General features: G+C 51.6%; 1 protein-coding gene across 7 annotated transcripts; it reads left to right on the forward strand.

Moving 5' to 3' along the window:
* SMARCC2 (SWI/SNF related, matrix associated, actin dependent regulator of chromatin subfamily c member 2) lies at positions 60-20283 on the forward strand. Of its 7 annotated transcripts, none has more exons than XM_018048077.1 (30): positions 60-295; positions 2299-2418; positions 3045-3130; positions 3588-3669; positions 3770-3862; positions 4468-4537; positions 4768-4837; positions 5570-5645; positions 5813-5944; positions 6048-6163; positions 7430-7554; positions 8766-8825; positions 8983-9020; positions 9296-9426; positions 9712-9783; positions 11550-11663; positions 12087-12240; positions 12899-12991; positions 13220-13339; positions 13429-13491; positions 13835-14093; positions 14332-14493; positions 14762-14826; positions 15056-15191; positions 15266-15432; positions 16090-16224; positions 17235-17616; positions 17947-18030; positions 18304-18369; positions 18923-20283. In XM_018048077.1, exons 1-30 carry the CDS (start codon positions 185-187, stop codon positions 18997-18999), a joined length of 3459 nt encoding a protein of 1152 aa, XP_017903566.1. In that variant the 5' UTR covers positions 60-184; the 3' UTR covers positions 19000-20283. The 7 variants fall into 7 exon arrangements, with proteins under 7 accessions (XP_017903566.1, XP_017903562.1, XP_017903568.1 ...); XM_018048078.1 differs by having other exon boundaries at positions 111-295; positions 13223-13339; XM_018048073.1 differs by having other exon boundaries at positions 17947-18369.

The following is a 20560-nucleotide window of genomic DNA, read 5'->3' on the forward strand; positions in this document are numbered from 1 at the left end:
CACCGCGTCCGGCCGACCGGCAGGGGGCGCTGCGCGGGCCGGGGCCGGCCTAGGCGGCGGGAGGCGGCGGCCGCGGCGGCGGGAGGCGGCGGGAGGCGGGCGGAGGAGGAGGCGGAGGAGGCGGGAGCTGAGCTGAGCGGGGCGGGCGGCGGCGGGGCCCGAGCCCGAGCCCGAGCCCGAGAAGATGGCGGTGCGGAAGAAGGACGGCGGCCCCAACGTGAAGTACTACGAGGCCGCGGACACCGTGACCCAGTTCGACAACGTGCGGCTGTGGCTCGGCAAGAACTACAAGAAGGTACGCGGGCAGGGCCGCGCGGGGGCCGGGGGCGGGACAAAGGGACCGAGGCCCCGCGGCTCCCCCCACCCCCAGCTCCTGCCCACCCTCCCGCGGCCCGCGGCCCCTCCCCCGCGGCGCCCGGAGCGGCCCCAGCGCGCCCTCCGCCGCCCCGCGCCCCTCCCCCAGCCTCTTTTAACAACCCCCCCACCCCCGCCTCTGGTTCCAGCCCCCGCCCCCACTGCTGCGCCCTCTGCCCCTTGTTTTTCTCCACTCGTCCGGCGGGTCCCGGTGCCAGCTGCCCACCCTCCATAAGCCATCGCCTTCCGGGCTTTTCCGGGAGGGACGGTCGGGGGTGGACGGGTGCCGAATGCCCCCCCCCGACCCGAGCGTGCCCGCCACGGTGCCCGCCAGAGCTCCCCACAGAGCCAGGTACCAGCAGGGCTGAGGCCTCGCCGGTGCTTTGTGTATGTTCAGAGAAAGATGATGAAAGCCAGAGGATAAACAGCCCCAAGAGCAGGCCCTCGACTGCTCACCAGCCTGAAAAAGGCCCCCACCCCGGGATCACCTGTCTACCGCCCGCCCCCATCTCCGTACAAGGGGTAACAGAACCTCTTTGGGAGTCAGGGTATAGGAGTTCCCGGGCAGCTACCCCTTTTAAAACCATTGCTCAACTTCACAATGAAATCACCCCACCACCTGGCCTTGCATTGCCTTGGGTTTGGGGTTCAGAGACTAGGATGCAGTTTGTGTCTGGAGTCCCCCATCCCGTAACAGGAGATAATAAGGTAATGAACAAAGGGTTCAAGCCTTACCTGTCGTTTATACCAGACCTCTTCCTGGTGATGTCTTTGTCTTTAGGCCTGGTTGAAAGGAACATCTCTGCATAGGGCTTTTCTCTGGAGAGGGTCTGGGTCTCTTCCTTCTCACTGCCCCCAATAAGAGGTTCTCAGACTTTCCTTCAGCTCCCCAGTTCTTCCTGCTCAGCTCTGCAACCTGTCAGAAGTGTGATGGGCCGGTGGAGAATGCCCCTCTGATCCTGGTTATGAGTCTGGCTCTGTTCTCAGAGGTCGGTCTGGGTGTCAGAGCTTGACCAACAGCTGCTGAGTCTGTGGCTCGTCTCTACACCAGCATGAGGCTCTGGCTCCCAGGCTTCTACCTTTGACCTTTTGGACAGGAGATCAGTCTAGGGGCTTAGTGTCTGGCCCTGGGGGAATTGACAGCCTGTGACCTAGTTCAGCTGTCAAGCTCTTAGCTCTGTCATTTACCTTTTCTTTCAAGGATCTCTTTACACCTCCCACCAAAAGGTGCACTTTTTTCTATGGTCGGGGTTGAGGAAAAGGGGATCAAAAGATAAAGTTAGCCTCTTTGCACAGTTTTACACGAGAACTGAAGGCTAGGGTGCTAGGTCACATAATATGGAAATATTTAAGAAGCCCCAGGCTTGCCTGTGTCCAGTACAGTCTCCTCAAGAAGGGTAGATACTGGCTTGCTATTTCCACCTGGCTGGGCAGTAGCTGTCTTTTTTCCCTTCTAGGAGGGCATGTGAAGACATGTGCCTTATATTGCTTCTTTGCACCTTTCTTATCAGGCTATATTATAGGGGGAATCTTGACCTTCCACACCATTACTCAAAGAAGTAGACTGCTGTCTCCCTTAGAGCATTCCAGATGTTGCTTCTGTGGCTTGATCCCTATGAATCTTCATAATTTTACAACTCTAGGTGCCATTGACTAAAGATTGGGATCCTGCAGCTCCATTTTTAGGGTGTAGTTGTGGGAGAGTAGGAAGCTGCCTATATTGCCAGCACCCAAGACTGGCAGTAGGCAGCTGAATGTCATCTTCTTGGTGAGGGGCACCTCAGGCCTTCCTTCTGCCATTTTCTTTCTAAGAGATTAGGCATGTGGGGGAAGAAGACACTGTTTGTATTCCAGATGCTTCCAGAGCTTCTGGGGAAGAAATAAGGGAGACGGTGGAAAATTGATTTGGGGTCTGTTTTTCTCTCCTTTTCCCTATTTCCCCAGTATATACAAGCCGAACCACCCACCAACAAGTCCCTGTCTAGCCTGGTTGTACAGTTGCTACAATTTCAGGAAGAAGTTTTTGGCAAACATGTCAGCAATGCACCGCTCACTAAACTGCCGGTAAGTGCAAAAAGCAAGGGGGCAAATCCGAGAAGGAGTTGTCTTTTGTGTTTTTGTAAATCTTCTAGTTTTTGAGGTTTGGGTGACTTCCTGCCATCCCTTTCCCTGGTTGGGGTGTTACTGGCTTGGCAGAGCCCCCAGTTTACCATCCCCTTTGTCCTAGTAATAGTTCATGCAACAGGTTATCTCAGAGTATCGAAACTCAGTCATGAAACTCATGGCATGGTGAAAACGTGAGATTTGGATTTGCACACTCTTGTGTTCAAATCCTGGCTCTGCCACTTGGTGTCTCTGTCATCTGGGACAAGCCATTTATGCCTTTTGAGTCTTGGTTCCTTTATCTCTCAATGGGATTAATATACCTATCTTGTAGGTATTACCTGTAATGATTAACGAGGTAACCCAGTAAAGGGAATCCAGCAAGGGACATGGTGGGGCTTTGTGAATATTGGTTTCTTTCTCTCCCCTCTTCTAGGCTACAAGATAGAATGGCACAGGGGTTAAAGAATTCCAGCTTTTTTGAGAGGGAGATCAGTTCAGCATAAGATTTTGTGAAAGGATTGTTAAATCATAAGAGAATTTAGGATGTAATTCTCATATACTTCTTCCCTGTCTCAATTTTGTAGATCAAATGTTTCCTAGATTTCAAAGCAGGAGGCTCCCTGTGCCACATACTTGCAGCTGCCTACAAATTCAAGAGTGACCAGGGATGGTGAGATGCCTTCTCTTCTCTTTGTACTTCTTACATTTAGTTTAAAGGAAATCCCCCTTTATGATTCCCTGGGGTCTTTGTGGGGTGGGAGAGAGTAGACATTCTTGCAAGTCTTTTACTTTACGAGATCAGCGGACCTGACCTGCTAGGTCAGAAAAGTGGCTGGGAGTCAGAGCCAAGATTCTCTAAGAATGAGTGAATATGTATATGTGTGTCAGTGTGTGTATTGTAGAGGAAAAGGGATTCTTAGGTTGACATCTCAAGCCTTTCTTTATCCTTTCGGACTAAGTACAAAGTGATTTGTGGAGTTGAGATCAGTGAACCCCAGATCCCAGGTGATTTTGGCACAGCTAGGGCAAAATTGCCTCCTAATCTCCTATGTTAAAATAATCACATATGCTAACCTCGTCCCGAGACTTGAGCTATACCACTCACTAGATTATTGCTTCTTTACAAGGCGGCGTTACGATTTTCAGAATCCATCACGCATGGACCGCAATGTGGAAATGTTCATGACCATTGAGAAGTCCTTGGTGCAGGTAATAGTCAAGAACTCCCCCACTTATCTCCCTTCCCTGGATGAGAATCCAAAACACCCCTTCCCTATAATCTCATCCCACTTATTTCTTCTCCCCACAGAATAATTGCCTGTCTCGACCTAACATTTTTCTGTGCCCAGAAATTGAACCCAAACTGCTAGGGAAATTAAAAGACATTATCAAGAGACATCAGGTGAGTGGGTGGGTGAGGAGAGGTTTTAGAAACTCCATGACTCTTTTTCTGATGTTTTGCATACAAGAAGCAGCCCCGCGGTAGCCCTACCTATTTGGAAGAATATTAGAATTAAAGCTTTAAGCCTCTGTTTCTGTTACTCTGTTTCTCCCATTCCCATTCTTGGCAGGTTTAAATCACTGTTCCTAGAGACTGCATAGGCCTGAGGGGAAAAGCATCTATTTCCACTGAGCTAGAGATTGCCTGATTTTAGATAAATGAGATCTTTGCTCTCTGGAACTCTGTAATAACAAGCAGCTATCATTGGGACATACAGGGACATAAACTTGACTGTTCATTTCCCATATGTAACAGATTATCTGTTCAGAGGTTTATCTGTAGCAGTTTAAAATTCTTTGATTTTTCTCCATGATTTGCAAAGTCCCAGCTGTTTCTCTCTGCCACTCAGCTGATGTGTATTTAGAGAATGCAAACCAACTTTCATACTATTCTGATACCATATGATTATGAAGGCAGATCTGTGGTTAAATCTTACTTTGGTTTATTTACATTCATGACTAATTCAAAGAGGACCACACTTACCTGCTTCTCTTTATGTCATCCAGGGAACAGTCACTGAGGATAAGAACAGTGCCTCCCACGTTGTGTATCCGGTTCCAGGGAACCTGGAGGAAGGTGAGGCCTGGGTTTCTTGGTCACTGCAGTGGATGGCTTGGACTAGGAGATGGAGGACCACTCAATAGCTGTGTAGTACCTGGACTCCTCCCTCCTTAGAACCCTGAATTTTCTTAACCACCTTTGTTTGTATTCCCGAGTCCCCTGCTGCAGCAGGTGTTGTATACAGAGTTCTTTGGTATATGTACCCTTTTAGCTCATGTCTCACCCTGCTCTGTCTCTGTCCCCAGAGGAATGGGTACGGCCAGTCATGAAGAGGGATAAGCAGGTTCTTCTGCACTGGGGCTACTATCCTGACAGGTGAGGATGGGATCTGGGGACAGGTTTAAGTACAAGAGCCAGACGGAAAAGCCCTGGAACGTCTAGTAAAGCAAGAAGGCACTCTTCAAGGGTTGTTTTTCACTCTGTTAATTTGTTCTCCCACCTATTATGTGAACCCTCTTGTCTGTCCTGTGGGAAGTTTGGGCTTACTGGACAAAGCTTAGACTAAAAGCATTGGGGCTTTGTGTGTGAGATGGTTATCCTAGTATGAGTTTTGGTAAGTAAACATTAGAGATAATCTAAATGTCTAACAGTGGGGAAATGTTTCAGCAAATTTATATATCTAGTCAATGGGCTATTTTATAGTATTTAAAGTGATAGAGATAGCATGCATAATTTATAGGTAAGGATTGCAAAAAGTAGGATGTAAAATGACATGTAGTATCATTGCCATTATGTAAAAACAAAATAATAGGAAAAAAAATTGTAGAAAAACGTTACTGGAGAACACATATATACTGAATGCCACAGTGCTTGTGTTAGGATGATTCCTTTCTTCTATTTTTGAAATGTTTTGTAATCATTTTTATTACTGTATAGTAAAAAGAATCCCAATATTAATTGGAAAAAATAATCATACTCAACAAACCATACAAAAAGTAACCCAACAACCCGATACTTTTTGTAAATGGGAAAAGTAAAAGGTTTGCCCTTTATTTTTCCACAACTTTATCCCATTGATTGTGCTTCACGCTCAATTTCCCATGGCAGTTATGACACGTGGATCCCAGCCAGTGAAATTGAAGCGTCTGTGGAAGACGCTCCAACTCCTGAGAAACCTAGGAAGGTGAGCTTTCCTTGTCCGCCCTCCCTCCCCCAAGAATACCAGGGCCCGACCGCTCTCGGAGGTGAACAGAGAGGCTCCTGGGCCCTTGGGTTCCTCTGTTAAGGGTCCCCAGACAGAACCAAGGACTTCCAGGCCTCTCCCCAGGGCAGTCTGCCTTTGTACTTCAGGTTCATGCAAAATGGATCCTGGACACAGACACCTTCAATGAATGGATGAATGAGGAAGACTACGAAGTAAATGATGACAAAAACCCTGTCTCCCGCCGGAAGAAGATTTCAGCCAAGACGCTGACAGATGAGGTGAAAACTCTTTTTCTTTTCTCCTGAGCCCTTAGCACAAGTCTCAGAACAATCTTCGCTGGAGATTGTTGGCTGACATCTGCCCCAATTCTTCAACCTGCAGGTGAACAGCCCAGATTCGGACCGACGGGACAAGAAGGGGGGGAACTATAAGAAGAGGAAGCGCTCCCCCTCACCTTCACCGACCCCAGAAGCCAAGAAGAAGAATGCTAAGAAAGGGTAGGCCAGCCCTTAACCGGCCCCTTCCTTCACTGCTGTGTCCACTCCCTGGTTAAGGAAGGAAGAACTAATCCCCTCCTGTAACTACCAGGCACTGGCCAACAAGGGAAGAGGAGATCTTTAGCTATCCAGTGTCTATTTCCGGTCCTGGCCACTAGTAAACTCAAAGAGAGCTTAATCTGCAGATGAAATGTCTTCGCCTCTTCCACTTACTTTGTAGTGATCAGTTTCTTCTTTGCTCAGTTCTGCCGTCAGGGTTTTCTCTCCCTTTTTTCTTCCTTGCCCTTATTTTTTTTAATTAATTTATTTTTGGCTGCATCTAGTCTTGGTTGCAGTGCTCGAGGTTGCTCGAGATCTTCCTTGCAGCTCATGGGCTCTCTAGTTATGGCACACGAGCTCTAGGGCATTCAGGCTTAGTAGTTGTGGCGTGGGCTTAGTTGCCCTGCCGTATGTGGGATCTTAGTTCCTGGAGCAGGGATCGAGCCCACTTCCCTGCATTGGAAAGTGGATTCTTAACCACTGGACCACCAGGGAAGTCCCTTCCTTGTAGCTTTATTGCAATGTAGCTGACATACAGCCCTGTAGAAGTTTAAGGAATACATCATGATTTGGTTTACGTACATTGTGAAGTGATTATCAAAGTACATTTGGTAAACATCTTTTGTCTCATGTAGATAATAAATTAAAGAAATAGAAAAATAAATAAAAAAATTCTTTTTCCTTGTTCTGAGAACTCTCAAGATTTGATCTTTTTTTTAAAATTTTTATTTATTTGTTTATTTTTTGGCTGTGTTGGGTCTTCATTGTTGCATGGGCTTTTCTCTAGTTGCGACAAGAAGGAGCTACTCTCAGTTGTGATGAGCACGCTTCTCATTGAGGTGGCTTCTCTTGTTGCAGAGCACGGACTCCAGAGCACAGAGGCTCCAGCAGTTGCGGCTCCCAGGCTCTAGAGCACAGGCTTAGTAGTTGTATTGCAGGAGTTTAGTTGCTTCGTGTCATGTGGGATCTTCGTGGCCCAAGGGTTAAACCTGTGTCTCCTGCATTAGCAGGTGGATTCTTAACCACCGGACCACCAGGGAAGCCCAGGATTTACTCTCCTAACAACTTTCGTGTGCACCACACAGCACTGTGAATTATGTTTATCACATTGTACCTCTCAGTCCCTTTGGGAGTTTTTCTTGCTTCCTTTCTTTCCATGGAACTCACCTTCCAGGGAGTCCTTGTCCAAAGATGCCTGGATTCACTTTTACTCTCTTTCCTTTGCAGTCCTTCAACACCTTACACCAAGTCAAAGCGAGGCCACAGAGAGGAGGAGCAAGAAGACCTGACAAAGGACATGGATGAGCCCTCACCGGTCCCCAATGTGGAAGAGGTGACATTGCCCAAGACAGGTATGGGCCAGGCCCAGGTCCAGGGATAGAGACTCTTACCCTTCAACTTAGCTGGTTATTGAAATCATAGTCATCACCACAGACAGTCCTCTAACTTCATCTCCATGTCTGAGTCATGGACCATGCTGTCTCCAAACTTCTTTTATTACACACCAGATAGCTCAGTTGGTAAATAATCCGCCTGCCATGCAGGAGACCCTGGTTTGATTCCTGGGTCGGGAAGATCCACTGGAGAAGGGATAAGCTACCCTCTCCAGTATTTTGGGGCTTCCCTGTGGCTCACCTGGTAAAGAATCCACCTGCAATGCAAGAGACCTGGGTTCAGTCCCTGGGTTGGGAAGGTTCCCCTGGAGGAGGGAAAGGCTATCCACTCCAGTAATCTGGCCTAGAGAATTCCATGGACTACAGTCCATAGGGTCGAAAAGAGTCAGACATGACTGAGCCACTTTCACTTTCACTTTCAATGTCAGTGAGATATACTTGAGCACAAATTATACACATGTAGTGTTCACCACTACTTTGAGGAACATTATAAAACATACGTTATGTAAAATTAGGAAAACATAGAGGATAAGATTAAAAAATAGAGGTTCTAATATTCTCGGCCTGTGTTCCAGTGGACCCTCTTTTGCAACCCCGCTTTGGAGACTACTGCTCTGCAGTACTGCTTTATGTCTGTATTCCACAGACATCCAGGAGTGGGTTTCAGGACTAGGGTGGGGAACGCCACTGAGAGAGGAGTTCCAGCTTTCACCCCTTCTTCCATCAGAGCAGCTCTCCTCTCTGTGTTTTCTCGGGTGAGCTCCTGTGTATGAATTCAGTGGAGGAAAATGTCCTCTGCTTTCAAAAATGTTTAAGATCCAGCCACTCCTCTACAGAATGATTTGGTCAGACTCTGTCAGTCCAGGAGGAACTTAAAGACTTCTAGATGGAGATAAGGGGCAATTAAAGACAAGAGTGATTAATGAATGTTCGTAAAGTAGAAGATGCTTCTTTATAAGAAAAAGCTTGAGTAAAATGAATCTTTGATGGGGGAAGGGGAAAAGTTTCAAGCTCTAGAATGATTGTGACTGGAGTAAGCTATTACATTTTGTGATCAGATGGAGCAGACTTTGGGAGAAAGTGAGCTCTCTGGAACTGTTCATAGTGGAGAGGCGAGGGCTTGATTTAGATAGAACCTCTCTGTTAAAATGACTCTCTTCCCCTGGCAGTCAACACTAAGAAGGACTCAGAGTCAGCCCCAGTCAAAGGAGGCACCATGACTGACCTGGGTAAGATGGGGCGCTCGGGGCAAGGCAGTCAGAGCCTAGAGGCGGGGGCGGGAGGCCAGTCCCTGCCCCTGGCCTACCGGGGCCTTTCCAAAAGCGCACTTGTTCTCCAGACCCTCAGGCAGCACCAACCTTCTATCTTGCTGTCTCTCTCTTTCAGATGAACAAGAGGATGAAAGCATGGAGACCACGGGCAAGGTAGAGCCAGTTTAGAGGGCCCCTACCTTTCCCTGTGATTCTGCCTTGTGATTATAAAGTTCCTTTCACCCAGAACTTTCCACTGCCCAGACTGTTCGCACCCTAGAACTCATTCTCACTGTTGCTCAAAACTCTGAGCCTTTTGAGTCCCAAGGCCCATAACTGTTCAGTTCCATCCCATCCTTAGTGACCACGTTCCCAGGGTGGGGGAGAAGCAGGGGGTTGCTAAGGGCTAAACGAGAATGCTGAGAGTCCAGCAGCCTCCATACTCATAGGATGAGGACGAGAACAGCACAGGCAACAAGGGAGAACAGACCAAGAACCCAGACCTGCATGAGGACAATGTGACTGAGCAGACCCACCACATCATCATCCCGAGCTATGCTGCCTGGTTTGACTACAACAGGTATTGCTGCTCTAGCTCCTCACTGAAGCCTTTTTTCCTGTGACCACGGGTCAGCATGTTGTTCCTTCTCCCGCCTCCAAATAAGTTCCCTCTTACTCAGCCAGCAAGACTGGGGTACAGTTCAGCTGTAGGGGAGCGCCTGGTCTAGTTCTCAGACCCAGGCCTCCCGTTCCTTCTTGCTGCCCCTTCTTCCAGACATTTCCTCTCATTGGGGTCCCATCTCTCATCTTTGGGGTCCCATCTCTCCACTCGAGCCTTCTCATTGCACCCTGGCTTCTCTTGCAGTGTTCACGCCATCGAACGGAGGGCTCTCCCTGAGTTCTTCAATGGCAAGAACAAGTCCAAGACTCCAGAAATGTAAGACACTGTAGCTCGTGGTTCTCTTCCTCCTGTCCCCATTGGCTCCTCCTGATCCAAGTGGGCAGACACTTCTTGAGCTTCCTACATGAGCCGGGCCCTGTGCTAGGCTCACGGAGACATGCTGTCTGCCCACAGGCAGCTCCAGCCCAGCACTGTGACCACTGCCTCTGGGATCTGCTGGGGGCTGTGTAAAGCTTGCTGTTCTGTTCAAAACAAATATTTGCTTCCCCCTGGGCTCAGCTGTGTTTCCTCCCTCTGTTTCTTTTAACAGGGTTTAGAGCTTTCCATCCAGCCTTACCTGTGCTGTCTAAAATGCAAATATCTCCAGCATAATTAATCTCTTTGGCTAAAGTGTAACTGACTATTACTGGTCCCACAGAGTAGGTTATGCAGAAAAAAATGGGAAGAAGAACTATTAAGACCCAGTCTGTGAATTAAAGGATGGAGAGATGTGTTTTGTAAAGTCTGGGCCTGGGGCTCAGACATCTTCATGTCTTTCGAGGCTCCTCCTCAGACCAAACCTGCCTGGCTTTAGTTTGGTGGTTTTCTGTGGTTAGGAATGTTCCAGGATAGATACGGTTGGGCAGGTGGGAGCTAGTGCTGAGCCCAGGCACCCTGAGGACTGAACGCATTGGCTTCCTAGCTATTCCTCAGCTCCCCATCTCCCTGCTCCAGGGTCCTTCCACCGTATTTCTTTCCCCACAGCCTGGTATGGTTCTCTTCTCCTCCTCTTGCTGAGGAAAGCAGTGTATAAAGAACCTTTGCTCTCTCCAGAGGCAATAGTGACAGATGACATGAGTTCAACTTGATCTGCAGGCAGAGTTGGAACTAGAACTCTTTACACTTTGCACTCTGGGTGTAAAATACCAAACAACGATAATGGCCTATATGTGTTGAGTGCCCTTTATCTCCCAGGCATTATCCTAAGTATCCTACATACCTTGACTAATTTAATCTTCACATCAGCTTTAGCTGTAGCTCTTATTATCTTCAATTTACTGACAGGGAAGCTGAGGTGTGGAGGGCGTCAGTCACTTGCTTAAAGTTACACAGCTCGTGAGTAATAAAGCTGGGGTCTGAATCCTGTAGTCTGCCTCATGTTCTCAAACTTCACGTTACGCTGCACAATAGCTGCCATTTTTGGAGCTTATACAGCATGCCCAGCACTATTCTGTATCTCTACAGACCTTTCTATTCTCAACAGACACTTCATTTTACAGTTAAGGTAACTAAGTTTCAAAAATTTAAGACCATCATAGTATAACTAGGATTTTAACGTAGACCTTTCCACCTTCAAAACATGTATTCTTAAGGCTGTGCCCTGCTAACTAGGTGGAGGCACCCCTCAGGACTTCCCTTTAACATCTGCCTTTGGAATTAAGGGCACTTTCTCTTTTTGATTTCTTTTCCAAATGTTGGATAAGGGAGTGCCCTGTTAGCCTAATGGGTTAGGATTCTGGGCTTTCACTGCCAGGCCCCAGGTTCAGTTCCTGGTCAGAGAACTGAGATCCTGCAAGCCATGTGGAATGGCCAAAAAAAAGAGTTGGATGAAACATCCCCAAGCACACACAGCCAAGGAGATAACTCATTTAGCGAAAAATCCCATCGAGGGCCTGAACCCCTCATGTCTAGCACACAGGAGACCCGCAGTGTGTATTGAGTTGGATGAGGCATTCTCCTCTGTCACACATGAAGGCTGTCCTTCTCTTACCAATTTTCCCTACCCCTCAGCCCTCTCACCGTTCACATCTCTCTCTTCTCAGCTACCTGGCCTATCGGAACTTCATGATTGATACTTACCGGCTGAACCCCCAGGAGTATCTCACGTCCACCGCCTGTCGCAGGAACCTGGCGGGTGACGTCTGTGCCATCATGAGGTGGGTCTGCAGCTGAGGGGTGGCAGAGGCTCAAGGACGATGCTCACAGATGCCTCTTGGTCGAAGTAGAGAGGCTGCTGGCAAGGAGCATAGGGGATGAGCAGGAAAGACACTGCTAGAGAAAGGCCAAGTTCAGGCTTGGGTCAGGGTGACTGAGGGGGTGGCAGGGCGCTCTCTGCAGTGTGGCGGGAGGAAGAAGGAGCACATCTGTAGTGAAGGAGCCCATCCGGTGAGAGAGGCAGGAAGCAAGGTTTAGCTGATGGGTGGATATGGAGAGAGGCCCTGGTGCGCATGGAGACTTGGCTGTCCCTGGTGTGTAGGAGCTGGCAGGAAGCCGTATCTCCCAGGGAGCAGAAGGAGCAGAGAAGAGGGTGCCCCCAGCCCTTTCCTCGTGTGTGACCCAGTCTCTGCCTCTCCTCACAGGGTCCATGCCTTCCTAGAACAGTGGGGTCTCATTAACTACCAGGTGGATGCCGAGAGTCGACCAACTCCCATGGGGCCTCCGCCCACCTCTCACTTCCACGTCTTGGCAGACACACCATCTGGGCTGGTGCCACTGCAGCCCAAGACCCCGCAGGTAGCGTGAGGGGCTGCGGGGACGGGGTGGAACTGGGCAGACGGGCTTCTTTGGACTTTTCTTTTTCTGGTTTTTTAGGGTAATGTTTCAGGAGTGTTTGAGGCTTCTTCCTTTTCCATGGGATGCAAAGGGCCACAGGAATCAGTCCCATGTATTTAGCACCCTCTCTCAGCCTTTGTACCTAAGACTGCAAGGACTTGCTGAGGGAGAAGAGATGCTTGTTGTCCTCGGGGAGCAGACAGGCTAATGTAGGGGATGGAGCAGATAGAGAAAAATGGCTTACAATTCAGTTGCATGAAATTTTTTAACCTTGTCACATTTCCAGCATTTTTTCATTTTTGCTTCATAATTTTTATCACTTCCATTTTTTTCCATTTCCATTTCATACATTACAAAAATTGTTATGTGGCTTGCCCAGGGTCAGACATGTAGGATTAGAACCTACTTGTCCAGCTCCTAAGAGAACCCATAAAGATACATGTGAATACAAATGGATATCATGCCAATTCCAGGTCTAATTAATCATTCAGGGAATACGGAACTGTGGCATGAGTGCCCCCCGAGCTTCGGGCTGCCCAGCATTTGGTCTTGAGGCCTCCAGGGCCTCAGCCTGGTCATTTTGTGCCCAGCCTCCATGACACCAAGCTCTGTCCCCCAGGGCCGCCAGGTTGATGCTGATACCAAGGCTGGGCGAAAGGGCAAAGAGCTGGATGACCTGGTGCCAGAGACGGCTAAGGGCAAGCCAGAGCTGGTAGGTGGGGTGTAGACCCCGCTGGGCTGCTTCTTTGCCCCTTTATTGGGGGGCCCCTGCCCGGGAAGAAGAGCCGTGAGAGCAGAGGAGCTACAGCAGTGAGGAAGTCCATGCAGGGGTGTCCCTGGCTGTGGGAAGGGAGCCCCTTCTGTCTGTTCTCTCTCTCTGTCTGCCCCTGGCTCCTGGCAGTCACTCGGAGTCACCTCTCTCTTTCCCTTCCACAAATAGCAGAACTCTGCTTCCCAGCAAATGCTCAACTTCCCTGACAAAGGCAAGGAGAAACCGACAGACATGCAGAATTTCGGTCTGCGCACAGACATGTACACGAAGAAGAATGTCCCCTCCAAGGTACAGGGTGGTGGGCACCTGGGGTCGGGGCTCCTTCTCCTGTAAGGCTGCAGGCTCTTCCTGCTGACCCACCCGTGTTTCCCCTGCAGAGCAAAGCCGCTGCCAGTGCCACTCGAGAGTGGACGGAACAGGAGACCCTGCTGCTCCTGGAGGTAACCGGGGCCAGGGAAGGAGAGTCCTATGAAAGGGAAGTGGCCAGGGTGCCGGCCGCACTTGGGAGTGGGGAGGGCGTGATCTCGCCCTGTCTCTCTCCTTCCCAGCGCCCATCACATACTCCCCCAGGGGCCAGCTGCCGGGCAGGGACTGAGACCATTTTGTCAGTCCCCTGTCCTTACCAAGTGCTGCTTGGAGATTCCCCTTGGGTCTGGCAGAGTATATAAATATCACAACCCAGAGAGCTCTGAAGGAGCTCTGCTTAGCGGGGTTGAGGACGCTGACCTTTGAGGGAGGTGGCTACTGGAGTAAGTGAGGTTGTGTCTCCACCACCACCACCAGGCACTGGAAATGTACAAAGATGACTGGAACAAAGTGTCAGAGCACGTGGGAAGCCGCACACAGGATGAATGCATCTTGCATTTTCTCCGGCTTCCCATCGAAGACCCGTACCTGGAGGACTCAGAGGCCTCCCTGGGCCCCCTGGCCTACCAGCCCATCCCCTTCAGCCAGTCAGGCAACCCCGTGATGAGCACCGTTGCCTTCTTGGCCTCTGTCGTCGACCCTCGAGTGGCCTCAGCTGCTGCGAAGTCAGCCCTAGGTAACGCGCAGGGCTCCCAGCCCTCTTGGTTTGCGTTTGAAAGGCTGGGTACTCTGACCATGGAACCCCCTCAAGTTCACTGCCCTACTGGCCTTGTCTGCGGCTGGCATCAGCCCAGGCAACGGTCCAGCTCCACGCAGGCAGAGATGAAGAGCTGGGTTTGTGAGGGAGCTCTCACAGAGAGTGCCAGAACTGCCTACCTGCCTGCTCCCAGCCTCCCCCTCTCTGGGTCTTACAGAAGAGTTCTCCAAAATGAAGGAAGAGGTACCCACAGCTTTGGTGGAGGCCCACGTTAGGAAAGTGGAAGAAGCCGCCAAAGTGACAGGCAAGGCAGACCCAGCCTTTGGTCTGGAAAGCAGTGGCATCGCAGGGACCACCTCCGATGAGCCGGAGAGGATCGGTAAGGCTTGCCATGTTCCCCAATTCCTCCCTTTTTACCAGCAGCCTCAGCCGCCTGGCCTCCCCATACCATCCCTGCCTCCACCTGACCTCAGAGCATGAGACGGATGGGGTGAGTTGGTGGGGTGTTCATTTTCCTCAGGGCTTTACTTTAGGTACCGTGGCTCCCCACTGGTCCTCTCAGTAAGATCTTGGCTAGAAGGGGCAGTTGGAAGAGTGTTGTAGACCAACTGTCAGACATCTCCTGTTTCCTCTTCCCCTGGACCCAGAGGAGAGCGGGACTGATGAGGCACGGGCGGAGGGCCAGGCCACAGAGGATAAGAAGGAACCCAAGGTACAGCGGGATTGACACGGGCTGGGAAGGCAAAGGGGTCCGGCGTGGACCAGGGAAGGGGAGCCGGCTCCACTTAGCTTGGGCAGGCGAGGGCTGGGCTTGGATGGGGCTGCGGCCTGGATCCAGGCCCTCTCCCAGATAAGAGGTGTAAACTCAGCTCCTGGTCTGGGCCCGCTGTGTGCGAACCAGCACCCTGACACTCCGCTTTTTCCTTCCCCTGGGACTCCAGGAACCTCGAGAAGGAGTTGGGACTGTGGAGGAAGAAGCAAAGGAGAAGACCAGTGAGGCACCCAAGAAGGATGATGAGAAAGGGAAAGATGGCGACAGCGAGAAGGAGTCAGAAAAGAGTGACGGAGACCCGACAGGTGAGCCTCACGTGGTGGTTGGGGTTCAGAAAGGAAGCCAGGCTCTAGGGCTCACGACCCTTTTCCTGGCCCAGCGGATCCTGAGAAGGAGAAGGAACCCAAGGAAGGGCAGGAGGAGGTGCTGAACGAAGTGGTGGAGTCAGAGGGGGAGAGGAAGACGAAGGTGGAGCGCGACATTGGCGAGGGCAACCTCTCCACCGCCGCCGCCGCCGCCCTGGCTGCTGCCGCTGTGAAGGCCAAGGTAAGGCCTCAGCCCCAGGGAAAGAGGTGCTGCTCCTCATCCCACGGCACCTGGAGGGAAGCCTGCCTTGTCATCCTTACCCAGTGCTGGCCTGTCTCCTGTCCCCTTGGGATCCTGAGAGGAACGCTTGGTCACCTCTTACCTTTTTTAAGCCTTTATCATTAGGTCTGTCTCGCATTTTATTTATTTATTTGGCTGCACTGGGTCTCCGTTGCAGCATGCGGGCTTCTCTCATTGCAGAGCACAGGCTCCAAAGTGAGAGGGCTTCAGTAATTGCAGCTCACGGGCTCTGGTTACGGCAGTTGGGGCACGTGGGCTTAGTTGCCCCACAGCCTACGGGATCTTAATTCCCTGACCAGGGATCGAACCCACTTCCTCTGCGCTGGAAGGTGGATTCTTAACCACCAGACCACCAGGGAAGTCGTGATTGGGCCTGTTTCCACCCTCTCAATTATTTGACCTTTCCTTATCCTTTGATATCCTCACTCTTTTTTCATGTTCTTTTAAAAACACCACTCAAGCCTGCGCTACTCTCTGGGTTGTGACCACAGCAAGTTCTGTCTTAAAGCCTGTCAGCCCCCACACCACCCTTCTCTGTTGCCCAGTGTCTTCAGCTGGGTCCTCCCACTGATGGCCACCCCACCCTTCCTTCCTTAGCACTTAGCTGCCGTTGAGGAGAGGAAGATCAAATCTCTGGTGGCCCTGCTGGTAGAGACCCAGATGAAAAAGTTGGAAATCAAACTCCGGCACTTTGAGGAGCTAGAGACGATCATGGACCGGGAGCGAGAAGCAGTGAGTCGAGTCCCCTGGCGGTTGGCGGGGCCCCGCCTTGGCAGTGGGCTGGGCCACAGTTTAGGACAAGGAGAGCAGCAATACAGAGAACCTGAGGCTGACAGTATCACAGCAGAGCAGACCAGCCCAGACCAGGGCAGGAGGAGCCAGCCTGGGCGGTTAGGGACAAGTGACCCACAGGTACAGCCTGGAGACTGAGGTCCCACAGAATGTCAGCCCCAGGGTCAAGTTTGCTGCATCTCCAGGTCCTTGAAGGGTGCTTAGTCCATGGTAGACTTGGCTATGGAGTGATTGTTGAGTGATTAAACAGGTTTAAGGCATGATGAGAGGGTAAGGACTTCAGAGCCAGGGGTTAAAGTTGGAAAGGGAACAGGATGGACATGGTGTCGACTCATTTTGATTCTTAGAAGATATAAAAGTAGAAGATAAGGACTCTGATCCTGAACTCCTCAATTGAAGATATCAGATATCCAATATGGAGACGTCAAAGTTGGCTAATGCTTCAAGCATCTGACAAATGAAAATTGAGAGATTTCCAATCAAGCATAAAAATCCTGAGTGAGAGCAGAATAAAGGCCAAAGCTCAGAGGCTAGTGAGGTGATCTGGGAGGGCTTCCTAAGAATTGTGAGTTTTTCTTCAGTTTTGAAGGAGGGAAAGAACATGATTTGACTAGAGGAACTTGGTTGGTTGGTGGGGTAGGGGGTTGGTTTCCAGATGAAAGTAATGACAAATTCAAAGCTTTGGAGCTGAAAATGAACAAGGGCTACCACCAGATTAAGTCCACTTGTCCACTGCAGTGAGAAGCCATGCGGGCAGCCAGAAGACCTGGTAGGGGGAACTGGAGAGGGGAGGGGAGGTGAGAACAGCAGAAGCCAAGCACAAGGCTGAGGTTTGGTGTGGGGATTGCCAGAATGGGAGGCTGGGCTTGTCAGAAGACAAAGCAGGGGGCAAGGTGTGTGCCTTTGGGGTTTCCTGCCCCCGGGTGACAGCTCTCCATCGGCCCGGGCAGCTGGAGTACCAGAGGCAGCAGCTCTTGGCCGACAGACAAGCCTTCCACATGGAGCAGCTGAAGTACGCAGAGATGCGGGCCCGGCAGCAGCACTTCCAGCAGATGCACCAACAGCAGCAGCAGCCACCACCAGCCCTGCCCCCGGGCTCCCAGCCTATCCCACCACCAGGCGCTGCTGGGCCACCCACTGTCCACGGCTTGGCCATGGCTCCAGCCTCTGTGGCCCCGGCTCCTGCGGGCAGTGGGGCCCCTCCTGGAAGCTTGGGGCCCTCCGAACAGCTTGGGCAGGCAGGGTCAACTGTGGGGCCACAGCAGCAGCCACCAGCTGGAGCCCCCCAGCCTGGGGCCGTCCCACCAGGGGTACCCCCCCCTGGACCCCATGGTGAGTGATGGCTTCTGGAACGCTGGCTGAGTGGAGGGGTCCGGGGGAATGTTCCAGTTCCCCTTAGAGGCAGTGTGTGTTAGGACTGGAGATAAGGGTTGACCTCAGTTTCTACAGATCTTCCCTCACCATGGCTATTCCCTAAGTCAGCAGGGCTCCCTCCCCAGAGCCAGATTTTTGGCATTTTGTTCGAAGGATTTATCACTCAGTTCTAGTATCAGGAAAAGGGAAGGTGGCCTAGGAGTGACTGGGTTATCCTCACTGTGTGAGTGAGTTGGTGAGTGAGATTGTATGCCTCCAATCTTCTCCATCTCTTCTCTTCATTGCCAGGCCCCTCACCGTTCCCCAACCAACAAACTCCTCCCTCAATGATGCCAGGGGCAGTGCCAGGCAGCGGGCACCCAGGCGTGGCGGGTAATGCTCCTTTGGGTTTGCCTTTTGGCATGCCGCCTCCCCCTCCTGCTCCATCCATCATCCCATTTGGTAGCCTAGCCGACTCCATCAGTATTAACCTCCCCCCTCCTCCTAACCTGCATGGGCATCACCACCATCTCCCGTTCGCCCCGGCCACTCTCCCCCCACCTAACCTGCCTGTGTCCATGGCGAACCCTCTACATCCTAACCTGCCGGCGACCACCACCATGCCATCTTCTTTGCCTCTTGGGCCGGGGCTCGGATCCGCCGCAGCCCAGAGCCCTGCCATTGTGGCAGCTGTTCAGGGCAACCTCCTGCCCAGTGCCAGCCCACTGCCAGGTGAGAAGGGTCCTGGAGGGGACAAGGGGCGGGAGAGGGCTCCACGGGGTGGACTGGAGGGCAGGTGGGCTCGGGGCTCGGGTACCAGGGCTTCCAGGATCCTTTTTTTGAACACCGTGGTAAAATTAGAATACAGGAGGGAAGGGCCTCTCTGGCTGTCCTCCACCATTCCCCAGCCTGGCAGCTGGCCCCTGGGATGACGCTGGGGCCTTTCACTGGTGGGTCACGGAGGAGTCCTGTGACACAGAGCATCTCAGTTGTAAACTGGAAAAACGGCTGCTTGTTTGCATGATGACTGCCGTCCCGTTTGCTTGTTCCCGTCACACTCAAGTGCCCCATTTAGAGAGTTCCCGGGGGGGCAGGAGGACAGTTAGGGGTGTAGCAGTTTTCCCAGCGTGTGGTGGGAGAGGGCACTGGGAAAAGAAGTTGTCCATCGGGGGTGCTCTCTCATCTCCCGCCCATTGCATGCCACGCCCGGTTGCGTGTCTGGTGGCCTGGGTCTGTACCCTCTCCCCTGCTCACCTCAGCTGATGCAACTTGCTTCTCTCCACAGACCCAGGCACCCCCCTGCCTCCAGACCCCACGGCCCCGAGCCCAGGCACAGTCACCCCCGTGCCACCCCCACAGTGAGGAGCCAGCCCGACATCTCTCTCCCTCCTCACCCCCCACGGAGATCAAGTTTCCAGGAACAGCCCCGTCCCCACCACTGGGACCCTTCCCCAGCCTGGAGAGTTCGTCACTACGTAAGGAAAGTCCTCCTGCCCCTCCAAAGCCCCCAACCGTGCCTGTCAGGGGCATGCATTTTTATATCGGATGATTCAAGGACTTCTGTGGAAAAGATGTTTCTAATGTCTGGGAGAAAAGATAGGATGGGGACGCTGCCCTCAAAGGAAGGGCTGGGCAAAGGTGTTTCTACAAGGTCCTAATTAACCACTGTTAAGGGTACATCCCCACAAAACTACTGCATTTTTTATGGATTGAAAAAAAAAAAGCCCTTTAAAAGGAAGTAGAGATTTAAAAAAGCCCTCCAACCAGTGAGAAAAATCCAACTTTTACATTTTTTGGAGGAGGGAGGTGAGTTTTAGGAAAGGGGTATTAGGTTCTGGGGAGAGCTCTGATAGGATAGGGTGCAGGCTCCGTCTCCTCCGGCCCCTCATTAGTGACCGAGTCAGCTCCCCACCCTCCTCGGCTGCCCCGTTTATTCCCACTCCTCTCTCCTGCTGCTTCCTCAGTGTTGCTGTTTAGGCCACCCCAGCTCAGCCAATGACCCCTTTCCCTCTGAATGTCAGTTTTGTGTTTTTAAAAGTCTCCTGCGTAGTTGATGTCAGAGTATGTCTATTTGGTGGGGAAACGTCTTGGGGATTCCTGTGGTAGGTAGTGGAGGAAGAAAGGGCACGTGGGGCTGTGTGGCCCCCTCCCCGGGCTCTGACTCCCAGAAGATGCGGAGAGGGGAGCACCAAGAGAATGGGAAGTTTTAAAAACGTGGAATTGTCAGAAAAGCACTTAAGCACCTCCTTCTTATGACGTGGTGGGCCACTCTGTCCCCTCTTCCCTCCCACCACACCCGTCATGGCTGGTATCGGGGAATTCCCTGGGATTTGGGGCAGCAGCTGGGTAGGGGTGCCCAACCTAGGGGCATGCCAACCCCCTGATGGCAGCTCGTGGCTCAGCTCTGCACCCCAGATTCCAGTGCCCCCAGTACCAGCTGTCCCTCTTTATCCCTGATGTGACGACAACAGTGATCCCAAGGCTTTCCACCAGTTCTTGGTCCCTCCCACCAGGCCCTTTGTTCCTCGTGTCCCCATGTTTCTCTTCCTCTGCGTCTTGGCACCTTTCTTCTGTTCAAAATTTTCTGTAAATTTTTTTTTCTTTCTTCTCCCTTTTTTTTTATAAATTAATTTGCTTTCAGTTCCATCTTGTGGATGCCTTCTGTGTTCTCTTACCCGTGGCTGTGAGGCAGGGGGATCGGGCTGGAGCATCACCCCAGGAGTCCTCCAGCAGCACTGGGCAGGGCTGGAGGGACGCCCGGCCAACACTGGGCCTCTCTCCACAACGGGCCAAAGGCAGCACAGCTGTCAGGGCTGAACAACTGTGCAGCAGCTGGGGAGAGGCTCTCACCTGCTCTAAAAATAGCCATTTAAGACTTGGAAGGACACCTCACAACCTGGAAATTTTGTCTATTTATCCTTTC

Source organism: Capra hircus, chromosome 5, assembly GCF_001704415.2.
Source record: "Capra hircus breed San Clemente chromosome 5, ASM170441v1, whole genome shotgun sequence".
Lineage (NCBI taxonomy): Eukaryota > Metazoa > Chordata > Mammalia > Artiodactyla > Bovidae > Capra > Capra hircus.

Coding starts and splice junctions, on each gene's coding strand:
- SMARCC2 (XM_018048073.1), top strand. CDS start 185: ATGGCGGTGCGGAAGAAGGACGGCGGCCCCAACGTGAAGTACTACGAG. Junction 7,555..8,765: donor GGTGACATTGCCCAAGACAG/GTATGGGCCAGG, acceptor TTCCCCTGGCAG/TCAACACTAAGAAGGACTCA. Junction 15,433..16,089: donor CTGCCGCTGTGAAGGCCAAG/GTAAGGCCTCAG, acceptor TTCCTTCCTTAG/CACTTAGCTGCCGTTGAGGA.